The sequence below is a fragment of the Silurus meridionalis genome, chromosome 28, assembly GCF_014805685.1.
Source record: "Silurus meridionalis isolate SWU-2019-XX chromosome 28, ASM1480568v1, whole genome shotgun sequence".
NCBI classification, from domain to species: domain Eukaryota; kingdom Metazoa; phylum Chordata; class Actinopteri; order Siluriformes; family Siluridae; genus Silurus; species Silurus meridionalis.
Window position 1 is genome coordinate 10,361,212 of NC_060911.1, and position 12,977 is coordinate 10,374,188.

At 36.8% G+C, this 12,977-nt stretch overlaps 1 protein-coding gene across 2 annotated transcripts in view; it reads left to right on the forward strand.

Annotated features, from left to right (window-relative positions):
* The window catches only part of lrba (LPS responsive beige-like anchor protein), a 208,705-nt gene that overhangs the window by 68,639 nt on the left and 127,089 nt on the right, over positions 1-12,977 (forward strand). For both annotated transcript variants that reach the window (XM_046843284.1, XM_046843283.1), the window contains one exon: positions 10,906-10,970. In XM_046843284.1, the coding sequence (XP_046699240.1) occupies positions 10,906-10,970 (65 nt within the window). The remainder of the gene's footprint in view (positions 1-10,905; positions 10,971-12,977) is intronic.

The following is a 12,977-nucleotide window of genomic DNA, read 5'->3' on the forward strand; positions in this document are numbered from 1 at the left end:
CTCCAACATGTACTGTGACATTCTGAAACAGAACATGATGCCCTCCTTTCAGAAACTGGGCTAAATGGCAGTTTTCCAACAAGTATGTCTCCAGACCTGATCGTTAACATCCAGCAAATTCGTTATGTCATTATAGAGGAGTGGAAGAGGATCCCAGCAACAAACTGTGCAGCTCTGGTGAATTCCATAACCAGGAGGATTAAGACAGTGCTAGATAACAATGGTGCTCACACAAAATATTGAACTTTGGACATAGTTTTTTACTTAGGGTGTTCTCACTTTTGTCACGTTGCCAGCTATTTTGACAAAAATGTTGAGTTGTTTTTAAAGAACAGTAAATCTGTTACTACTCTAAAGCATGTCCAGTTTTTATTTTTATAGTATTGTCCCTTGAGAAAATATACTAAAATGGTTGCTCACTTTTGTGAGATACTGTATATACCAGTGTGTAGACCCCATTACAGTGTGTTACATGCAATGCAGTGTGTTACATACATTACAGTGTGTTACATGCAATGCAGTGTGTTACATACATTACAGTGTGTTACATGCAATGCAGTGTGTTAGACCAGCGGTCCCCAACCTTTTTTGCACCATGGACCGGTTTAATGTCAGACAATATTTTCATGGACCCGCCTTTAAGGTGTGGCGGATAAATACAACAAAATAAAATGATACGACCGGCATAAAAACTGGTATTTAGCGGTAATGTATTATGTGTTAGCGGCCAGAGCAGCCCCTTTAAGAAGGTAGCGGATGGAGGTAAGACATGACCGATGCATCATGAGAATCCGGTAATTTTCCAAAATAAAACATTGTTCAGAATCAGATAATAGATAAAACGGAAATAATGTAAGTTATGTATTCTTTCTGTGCGACCCAGTACCAATTGACCCATGGACCGGTGCCGGTCTGCGGCCCGGGGGTTGGGGACCACTGTGTTAGACTACATTACAGTGTGTTACGTACAATGCAGTGTGTTAGACCACATTACAGTGTGTTAGACCACATTGGGTTTAGTTTTTACCGATTTTCTTGAATACAATTTCAGCAATAAAAGAAAAACAAATTACTTGTTCATTTTAAGAGACCTGTCTTATTTTCTTTCTCTTAAGTATTGCTCTTTAATAAAGAAAAAAACATTTCTTACCCGATTACTCAATTAATTGATGGAATAATTATTAGAATGCTCGATTATTAAATTAATCGATAGCAGCAGCCACTCCTGGACCCCTAAGCAAGGCCCTTTACCACATAGCTGCTCAGTTGTATCAGTGTGATAAATGTAAGTTGCTCTGGATAAGGACGTCTGTTAAATGTTATATGTTTTTAATTTTTTGTGAATTAAAAAGCTAATTTACACGTGCCCACACACAAAAACAAAATTTACAGAGTAAATCTCCCAATCAATAACCGTGCAGCTCATTTTAAAGCCATAAACCAAAAAATAAAATAAAATCTGAGTCGATCTTCAATTGTAAATAAAGCAATCACGTAAATCTAGGCGTCATTAAAGCACCGTTAAACTCCAAGTCCTCAAAGCTGCTCTGAAGCTATACACACATCTGTCCAACCTGCCGTGATTAAAAAGCCCTGAGCGACCATGACCTCCCACCCTCTGACCCCAAACCTACTTCGTCATGTTGAGAGGAAATTAATTAGAAAATTTCACCGGTGGTATCACATCTCCCATCTCCACACAGCGGTGGAGGAAGAAAAAAAATGAAACATAAAAAACTAAAAAATTCAATCACTTCCTTTTGAGATCACAAAAGTAGAACTACAAAACTAACTATACCACCAATTCTGAGCTTGCATACATGATCAAATTAATAATACACACATAAACACACTTTGGATAAAAAGTATTGAAACAAATGACTTTTCCACCCATATGTGGAATACAAACCTGTTTCCAAAAAAGTTGGGACACTGTACAAATTGTGAATAAAAGCAGAATGCAATGATGTGGAAGTTCCAAATTTCAATATTTTATTCAGAATATAACATAGATGGCATATCAAATGTTTAAACTGAGAAAATGTATCATTTTAAGGGGAGAAAAAGTTGATTTTAAATTTCATGGCATCAACACATCTCAAAAAAGTTGGGACAAGGCCATGTTTACCACTGTGTGACATCCCCTCTTCTTTTTATAACAGTCTGCAAATGTCTGGGGACTGAAGAGACAAGTTGCTCAAGTTTAGGAATAGGAATGTTGTCCCATTCTTGTCTAATACAGGCTTCTAGTTGCTCAAATGTCTTGGGTCTTATTTGTCGCATCTTCCTCTTTATGATGCAACAAATGTTTTCTATGGGTGAAAGATCTGGACTGCAGGCTGGCCATTTCAGTACCCAGATCCTTCTTCTACGCAGCCATGATGTTGTAAATTATGCAGTATGTGGTCTGGCATTGTCATGTTGGAAAATGCAAGGTCTTCTCTGAAAGAGACGACGTCTGGATGGGAGCATATGTTGTTCTAGAACCTGGATATACCTTTCTGCATTAATGGTGCCTTTCCAGATGTGTAAGCTGCCCATGCCACATGCACTCATGCAACCCCATACCATCAGAGATGCAGGCTTCTGAACTGAGGGCTTTGGTGATCCTCTGCCCATCTTGACTTCTGAGAGACACTGCCACTCTGAGAGGCTCTTTTTATACCCAATCATGTTGCCAATTAACCTAATAAGTTGCAAATTGGTCCTCCTTCTGTTCCTTATATGTACATTTAATTGAGCCAATATTTGGCATGACATTTCAAAATGTCTCACTTTCAACATTTGATGTTATCTATATTCTATTGTGAATAAAATATAAGTTTATGAGATTTGTAAATTATTGCATTCTTTTTTATTCACAATTTGTACAGTGTCCCAACTTTTTTGGAATCGGGTTTGTTGATAATGATGTTGCACCTGACTGCATGCTGACTGCACCCCAGGCCTCCTCACATTACCCACATCAGTATCTGACTTTACTAACACTGAATGAACACAATTCTCCACATGCACACTCCAACATCTAGTGGAATATCTTCCCAGGAGGTTATCAAGACTGCAAATGGGGACGAAATGTGGAATGAGATGTTCAGAAAGCACATGCTAATCTTATGGTCAGGTGTCCACAGACAATAAGACAGGGAAGAGGGTGGAGACAAATAGGCCGAGTTCATTCAAGAAAGTTGGAAAAAAAACCATGAACAAAGGATTATGGATGAGAGAAAAAAGTAAGGGATGTAAATCAGAGAAACAATAAAAAGAGAGTATTTGCAAAGGAAAGACATGATTCTCAAAATTGAACGAAATAAAGATCAAAATGAAAAAATGCACAAGAAATGAATCAAAATAAAGAAAAGAAGAAAGAATAATAAGTGTGTAGTTATAATGAGTGTTTGTTAGGGATTGTAATGAGTGTGTAGTTATTATAATTTTGTTAGGATCTAAAGGTGAAAGGTTACAGCATTGATTTTAAGGGATGAAATTACCCACTTTTTTTCTCACATATTTTGTGTGTGTGTGTGTGTGTGTGTGTGTGTGTGTGTGTGTGTGTGTGTGTATAAACTGTGACTATTGGCTGGAGTTATGGCGTAATCATTGACTCTGTGTGTATCAGATAAAAGCAGGATCAGTGCAGGTGTGTGTGTGAGTATATCACTGTTATTATCCGGTGCTGTGTCAGCTCATCTGGTCTTTACACCATCCATCTCTTCTCTCATCTTCTAAACAGCAGGAGAGGAGGAGGGATGAAAAGGAAAATGGGGGGTATAAAAAAAAGTCTTGAGGCCAAAGTGTTTGTCATTTAAGTGTTAAAAAAAAATGATACAAATTCTGATAGTATAATTTATTTTCCATCATCATAAAGGAATCTCCCAGTGATTCAAAAATTATTTTTAGGCATAATAATAATTTTCAGAACAATTCCTTGTATTGAGTAAAAAAAAAATGATTTTAGATTCTCCTGTGAGATTGACTAGTGTGTATAGAGTTGTGTCCCAGGGCTGCTACCCCCAGATGCTTGGAGAAATAGATTACAATGTTAAAACATTATTGGAAAAATGTTTTTAATCAGGTTAAGTGGTGAGCGGAGTTTCAGTTGGCATCATATAAATTCCTGTTTATAATATGAACACTTAAGTGTAGTTAATTAGGAACTGATTCTGATTGTAGAAATTTGTATTTTATTTAAAATAAAGTGACTTCTGTGTACATGAATTGTGATTTCAAATGCGGATACATATATTTGGGATGCTTTTAGTATCAAAACTTGCTAATTATATTATATTCATGGTTGCTATAGTCATATTTGTATAGTTATTTTTGGACAGATTTTGGAGCTGCTAAAAGCTTTTAGAGAGAGAGAGAGAGAAAGAGAGAGGGAGAGAGAGAGCGAGCGAGCTTAACCTGTTAAACAGAAGGACTCTGGCCCTCAGCGCTTGCCATTCCTTAACCTTTAACATTCACCCTTTGACCTTGAAAGAAAGGAAGAGAGTTTAACCCCCTTCACTGAGTCTCAGAACGAGGGATCAATACTTAAGGAGAGAGAGAGTGTGAAAACAAGGAGTCAGGGAAATCGATCAGAAGGTCTCAGTCAAGTCGAGTGTTAGGTTCCTCATCCATCATCACCTTAAAAAAAATAAAATAAATAAATAAATAAAAAGGATAATAACGAATAATCCTTGTATTCTGAGCTCTGATTGGCTGAGAGTAAAGAAATGTGCTAACTGAGACGAGGCTATTCAGTAGTGCTTTAAGTGTACACTCACAGCCATCTGATTTGAAATAAAAAAAAAAACATTTCAGACAGGTTTCACATTCATAAAAGAGTTTTCTGAAACAACTAAACACCCATCTAGCTTGTCATTTTACTCTTTATGGTAATCGCTTCTCATCTTTTTGCAAACCAAGCATATAAATACAGCCAAACGCAGCATTTTAGCAGAAATGAGTATTTATTTGATAAAATAGCTTTTTTTAAGATGCCATTTTCAATCTGGAGTAATTTAGACTGATTTTATACACCTTTTTCTGATTATGTTGAATGAAAAAGTTTTCTTGCCACTTTTCTGGACCGTAGCATCTAGTCTAAATAGCTGGAGATTAGCCCAGATTTACCAAATTCATTTACTGCCATCTAAAAATACTACACTTTTAGTATTTTGTATGTAGTGCGCTTAAACTATGGCTATTCACGGGGTCGCACCATCATGCGTTGTTCATCTTTTGTATGATTTATCTGGAAAGATGTATGTAAAATAGCTTTATAAGAATCAACCCCAAAAACTAACTTTACTATGTAATAGATATTATCACCATATAAATATCCTAACATCTGTACTTCCTACTGTAGGCTTTTTACATTGTTACCTTTACACCTTCCTTACGAACGCTTTAAAACCTACGTCTCTTATTTCTGAGGTAAGAAAAATAGACCTTAGCGAGTTCTAGATCAGTAAGCAGCTTAAAAAGCACTCGAATGACTCTCAAGTGTGAATATATGTGTAAGAGTGATGGTGTGATTATATTAACTGCTTCCTACTTCCTGTCCCACTCCGTCTTCAGCCTTTAGTGTGGTGTTTACAGCAACTCCTCGTTAATTAGCGCTGATAGAGCAACGCGTAATTACGCCAAAACTAAAACCACCTCTGACACACTGCAGAACCCGGCGAGACGTTTGGCTAATCTGGATCAAAAATAAACACGTCACCAGCGAGGTAACGAGCCATCAGTCATCATCAATGCTGTTTATTTGTTTTGGGCCAAGCAGGGGAATGAAACCCGAAATCATCATGATGAAAAGGAGGAAATACGAGTGATTTATAAAGCAGATGGAACTACCGTTCAGCTTTGATCAGAGAGAGGGAGAGAGGGAAAGTCAAAGAGACAGATAGAGAAGGAGAGAGTGAAAAGTTAAAGAGAGAAATAGGCAGCTTAGACAAAATAAACAAGATAAAGGCTTGAAAGGGAAATGTGGTAGCGCTGTAGGGACGATATATGTAAAAGCCAATGTAATATGCTGCAAAAAAGAAATATATATAACAAAAATATGAATGTTACTAAAATACTGTGTAAGATTTTCAAAATGCTTTTTTTAAGGTTCAAAAGTTGAACGCTTATTTCACACCTTTCAGCAAACATTAAAATTGTTTATTTTTATTTAGATTTTTAAATTGTCTTTTTTAATGGTTACATATTTGTTTACATTATTTTTTGTAAAAAGTCAACTTTCTTTTTGAATGCAATAATAATAGTCATCTTATATAGTATTTCTGGAATGTTGCTACTAATACTATTAATAAAAGCAATAATCACATTTGCATAATTACATATATAAAAAAAATTACATATTTATATACATTAGCATAATATTTATATAATTTTTATCTTTCCGAAGAAGATAGCAATACGACAAAATTGTAACAAAAAATTTAAGTTCCACTAGCAGGCAAATGCAGCAACATATTCTTCACTCGCAAACTCGTCCCTGCGCCCCCTTCCACCTACATATTTACTGCATAGTTTATAGAATACGGTATTGTAAATTACTCCATTTTGCTAAATTATGTACTGTAATGTGTTAAATTATAACCAATACAGTATACTTCCCCACACCGATCACCATACTTTAAGACTCCTAGGCTAAGCTTCGACTTACTATATTTTCAAGGTACGATGGGGTGTTCGGAACGCATCTCCATCATAAGCCGGCCTTTAATTTAAAATTAACATGCATTCATATAATATTTGCAGAATTATTGCATGCTAAATATTAAACTTTAATGTAAATGATTGGTTACCCAGTAGCACTTAACCACCAACCAATACAATTTGAAAATATATATCATGTGAGCGGTTATGTAAGTAGTCCGGCATGCCACATGCACATGTTCAGTAATGTGTGATTGTATAAATTCAGCTGTGTGTGTGTGTGTGTGTGTGTGTGTGTGTTGGTTCTACATGATTAAATCTTGTTCACAGATCTTATCTATCGTAAGGAAAGCACAGACCACATGCACGTGCTAAACGGACATTTCCGTTACACAATGACATCACTGCTTACTGTAGTACACTCTCAGGCTCCGGCTTTTCTCTACTGTATATTCCTACAGTACACAATAAAATATGATCTATTCTGCTGATCAGCAGTATTAACCGGCTCTCGGATCATTGTGGATCTGTTTTTTGTATATATGGAACATTGATATAACTTGAACAGGATGATCACTAGTGAGCAGTAGATTCCAGGATTTATTCAGTCAGCAAATATTTTTGTTTTGTCTTTGTGTTTTGGCGTCAAAAGGCAAAAAACAAATACCAGAGCGTTTTTTTCTTTTCCTTTAGTCAACACGAGCTTGATGATCTAGTGAGCTAGCATGAGGGGTTTTTCTGTGGGTTTGAGCATGTTCAGTTTGTACTGGTTCCAGTGCAGAGGGTGTATATTGGAACCGAATGCGTTAACCCCGGTGCTGTGCTTTCTACACTGTGCTCTCTACACTTTTCTGGAACTCGGAGCTGGTTTGCTGTCTGTGTTTTCTTTAGAAAAGCGTTCTGCACGCGTCTGTGCGATCCCGCATGAGCCGCGTTGTTCTGTGGCACGCTGCTCCACAGGGTACTCAGAGAGTGCATTCAAATTTTAGTGCACTTCCTGTGTGGACACGAAGAGCCCCCTGTCCTCACATAGCTCACTCCACAGGGTGCCGTGTGAGTTAAGGGCCTCTCAGCGTGACTGCACTTTAACTGACTTTACTGTTAAAAGGGCCAAGAGTGGAATGTACACCACTTATTTATTACTTTTCTTTAGATTTCATACAGATGTTTATTTACATTTTATCCATGATGGACTTTATAGCATCTGACCAGTCACCTTGCACTGTGAGAACTATACACAAACTTTCTTTCTTTTCTTTTCTTTCTTTCTTTCTTTTCTTCACATGAAACGTATTTCACAGCGAGCAATAAAACTGGGTGCTATGTACATTTCAAGTATCTGTTTTTCCCCCCAGCATGCTTCAGTTCTGACTGTGAAAGACACACAGATTAAATTATTAGTCTCTCCGTCCTTATATTAACATTCCTCCATCTAGTTCTCACCATCTCTCTATTAGCATGTTTTTATCCATATATATCTCTCTCTCTCCTTCTTTTAGTATTCCTTTATCCATTTATCTCTCCATCCCCATCCTTTCATCTATTTGTCTTTCCATCTCTATAACCATCTCTTTATTCACTCCATCCCTATCCCTTTATTCATTTATCTTTTCATCCCTCTATTAGCATCCCTTTATACATTTACCTCCCCATCCCTCTATTAACATCCTTTCATCCATTTATCTCTCCATCCCGCTTTTAACATCCTTTCATCTATTCATCTCTAAATCCCTCTATTAATATCTTTTCATCCATTTATCTCTCCATCCTTTTATTAACGTTCCTCCATCAATTTATCTCCATCTATTAACATCCCTCCATTAATTTATCTCTACATCCCTTAATTTACACCTCTTCATCCTTCTATTGACATCCCTTCATCCGTTTGTCTTTAAATCCCACTTTTAAATATCCCTTCATTCATGTATCTCTATATTACTTTATTAACATCCCTTTATCCATTTATCTTTATCCCTCCACCAATCTCTCTCCATCCCTCTATTAACACAATTTAATTTATCTCTCCATCCCTCTATTAACATAATTTCATTAATTTATTTCTCTATCCTCTATTAACATCCCTTCATCCATTATCTCTCCATCCTCTATTAACATCCCTTCATCCATTATCTCTCCACCCCTCTATTAATATCCCTTTATCCATTTATCTCTCCATTCCTGTTAGTATCCCTTTATACATGTATCTCCCCATCATTTTATTAATATTCCTTCTTTTTTTTCTCTTCATCCCCTTATTAGCATCCCTTTATACATGTATCTCTCCATCCTTCTATTAACATCCCTTCATCCATTTTTTTTAATCCTTCTATCAATATTCCTCTATCAATTTATTTCTCCATCCCTTTATTAACATTCCTCTATCAATTTCTCTCTATCCCTCTATTAATATCCCTTTATCCATTTATCTTTCCATCCTCTATTAATATCCATTCATCTATGTATCTCTCTATCCCTATCCCTTTGTCCATTTGCCTCTCCATCTCTCTATTAACATCCCTTCATCCATTTATCTTTTCATCCCTCTATTAATATCTCTTTATCTATTTATCTCTCCATCCCTCTATTATTATCCCTATATTCATTTATCTGTCTATTCCTCTACTAGCACTCCTTCATTTATTTAACTTTCCATCCCTATCCGTTCATCCATTTATCTCTACATCTGCATCCCTTTATCCATTTATCTCTCCATCCCCATTAGCATCCATTCATCATTTTACCTCTCCATTTCTTTATTAACACCCATCCAAGCAGTTATCTTTTCATCCTTACGTCTATTTATTTTTCCACCCCTTTACTTACATTTACTTACATTACATTATTCCATCCATATCGCTCTATCCCTCCATTTTATCCCAACATTTTTAGATTTATTTATCATTCGGCTGTTCTATTTGCATCTCTTCATATGTTTTTCTTCACTTTCTCTATTAAAATCCATTCATCTATTTATCTTTTTATCTCTCTAACATCCCTCTATCCATTTCTCCCATCCCTCTATCTACCTGTCGCATTTATCTACCTGTCCCTCTATAATCAGTCTATATGTTTAATTCTACCTTAATTAAAAGCCTCCATCTATTCACCCATCACTCTTTTAAATCCCTCTATCTCTTTAATACATGTTTGTTCTTTCTTTTTTTTATTAGCTTTAAATAATTAATCAATTGATTAATTGATTAATTGATTAATTGATTAATTAATTTTAATATAAGGTTTTCTATTTTTATTTTTATTTTTTCTTTCTCCCCTTTAATTCTCATATATTCTAAAAGAAGAATAGGGTTTTTTCATTGTTACTCTCTTTCTTTTGGATTGTTTCTTTTTTGCTCCTCCTCTCTCTGCTTGAAGGTTTAAAAGATAAAACAGGAAAATATTTCATGCTTAAAAATCGATTGTGATTTCCTCTCCTATTCTGGTGTAATGTCCTGGGTTGAAAGGTCGCGGTCATAGTTCAGAGGTCATAAATGGCTGTGTATCGTCTCATCGGGTCACGACGCTATAAAACCCGTATCACACTGCTGCAGAACTAATGTTCATGATCCGGTAATGAGGCCGGGGATCATTAAAAGCGGTTTGATCAGGATGAGAATGTGTCTCTTTCTTTAATTAAAGAACATGGTGACTGACAGTGATGTGTACTATAACAGTGAAACAGTGTGAGTCAGTGTTCTACTGTGTGGTACAGGAGGTTACTGTGGATGATTCCATTTAGAAGATGGCTGTGAAGGTGGATTTTAACTTTAATTCATATATACAGTTTGTTACAATGGCTTAGGACTACAGTTGCCTACAGTTTTTCATTTAGGTTTCCATCAGTGAATAGTTAATAACAGTAATGGACATTCTGTGTCTCATGAAGATGAGGATGGTTTCTCTCAAGGTTACATTCTAATACCATCTCAGGGAGTTTTTCCTCACCATCGATCATTAGGGATAAAATGATAGGGACTTATTTATGAATTAAAAAATGTATATTGTAAAACTGTTTTGTTTTATTTTAAGCCGTTTTGTGACATGACGTTGTTAAAAGCACTAGACAAATCAAAATCTTAAATAAAAAAAAATAAAAATTAAATTATTATCTTTTGGTACTATAATTTGTAATTCTTAAAATTTAATATTAGTTAGAGTCTATTATTACCCTTACAGCATTAGCTAATATTTAGACTGTGTGTTTGTGTTGGTGTGCTTCCACATGGGTGTGTAATCTTAGTGTTCTGTTTCTGTTTACAGGAATGGCAGAACTCCATACAGAAGAATGCCGGTTTAGCCTTCATCGAGCTCGTCAATGAAGGAAGGTAAATCATATTTCCTAAATACCTGAATCAACAGTTACAGGGGACAGGCCTAATCTTCATCTAGTCATTCCTCATTTTTAATCGAGGAAACTTTAAAGCAAGTGCAAGAAACTGTATAACCTTAACATGTAAAGTGACATGGGACCTGAGGACAGGTAATCATCTAATCCTGTGTGGAGAGATAGCAGTCCAATTAGAACATTAGGGTAGTAACAGGTAGGTCTCTGATCATGTCTTAGAAAGTGAGGACAGGTACCTGTCTAATTCTAACACGTAAAATGAGGACAGATAACTGTCTTGTACTACCATGTAAGACATGGACCGGTAACTGTCTAATCCTGACATGTAAAGTGAGGACCGGTAACTGTCTAATCCTGACATGTAAAGTGAGGACCGGTAACTGTCTAATCCTGACATGTAAAGTGAGGACCGGTAACTGTCTAATCCTGACATGTAAAGTGAGGACCGGTAACTGTCTAATCCTGACATGTAAAGTGAGGGCCGGTAACTGTCTAATCCTGACATGTAAAGTGAGGGCCGGTAACTGTCTAATCCTGACATGTAAAGTGAGGGCCGGTAACTGTCTCATCCTGACATGTAAAGTGAGGGCCGGTAACTGTCTAATCCTGACATGTAAAGTGAGGACCGTAACTGTCTAATCCTGACATGTAAAGTGAGGACCGGTAACTGTCTAATCCTGACATGTAAAGTGAGGGCGGTAACTGTCTAATCCTGACATGTAAAGTGAGGGCCGGTAACTGTCTCATCCTGACATGTAAAGTGAGGACAGGTAACTGTCTCATCCTGACATGTAAAGTGAGGACCGGTAACTGTCTAATCCTGACATGTAAAGTGAGGACCGGTAACTGTCTAATCCTGACATGTAAAGTGAGGACCGGTAACTGTCTAATCCTGACATGTAAAGTGAGGGCCGGTAACTGTCTAATCCTGACATGTAAAGTGAGGGCCGGTAACTGTCTCATCCTGACATGTAAAGTGAGGACAGGTAACTGTCTAATCCTGACATGTAAAGTGAGGACCGGTAACTGTCTGATACTAACATGTAAAGTTAGGACTGGTAACTGTCTGATACTAACATGTAAAATGTGAACAGATAACTATTTGATAGTGACATGTAAAGTGAGGACGGATATTTGTCAGATCTTAACATGTAAACGAGATAAATACAACAAAACAATTTAATAATACTTGTTTTAAGCACAAACTGTTTAGTATATTAATGCAAAATCTTAACCACAAGCTTAATATTTGATCTCCACGATTCTGATCTGTATTCCTTGCTGTCACGTGAGGGCAGAGAATTTCCAACTGTTGAATTTTTTTTTAAATACATTATTTTCATGAAATATACATCTGATTACATACAGCACCTAATCATACATATAAATACAAAACCTGGTTACCAAGAGGGGTTAAATACCTGATCTTGTCTTCGTCTAATCAAGTCTGTATCGGATCCTCCTGGCAAACCAGGAATTAGAAGTCACACATTGCCATTATCACTCAAGACAGATAAAAATATAATGAAATCTTCACTTCGTTAATGACATTACCTTGTGTTCTTATCTGCCCCCGGACTGCGTTCGACACCTTTTCATTATCTGCCTCTGTTCTGGCTCAAAGCGCTCCACTTGAACATGCTCGGATCGAAATCGATTCGATGTCTCGGTGAAAGAGCTTTGAGAAGGTGACCCTGGGGTCATGATGCCCTTGAGGTCACCACCTCTGAGGTCGTGTCAGTGCGTCCGTTACTTATGAGCTTGAGCTTTTTAGAGCATGAGGCACTGAGACGAATAGAAATATGACACTTTTTTGGTAGAGGAAGTGCATGTCTGCGCCGCTGAGAGTTATTCGGAATCTCACCAGGATGAAAGGAGTCACGATCAGTTTCAGGGCTCTTAGATCTCCCTGCGCGCCTTCAAGAGAGGCCTGTGATATCAATGTCAGTGATGCTAACTCATGCTAACGAATGCCTTTTTGGCAGGG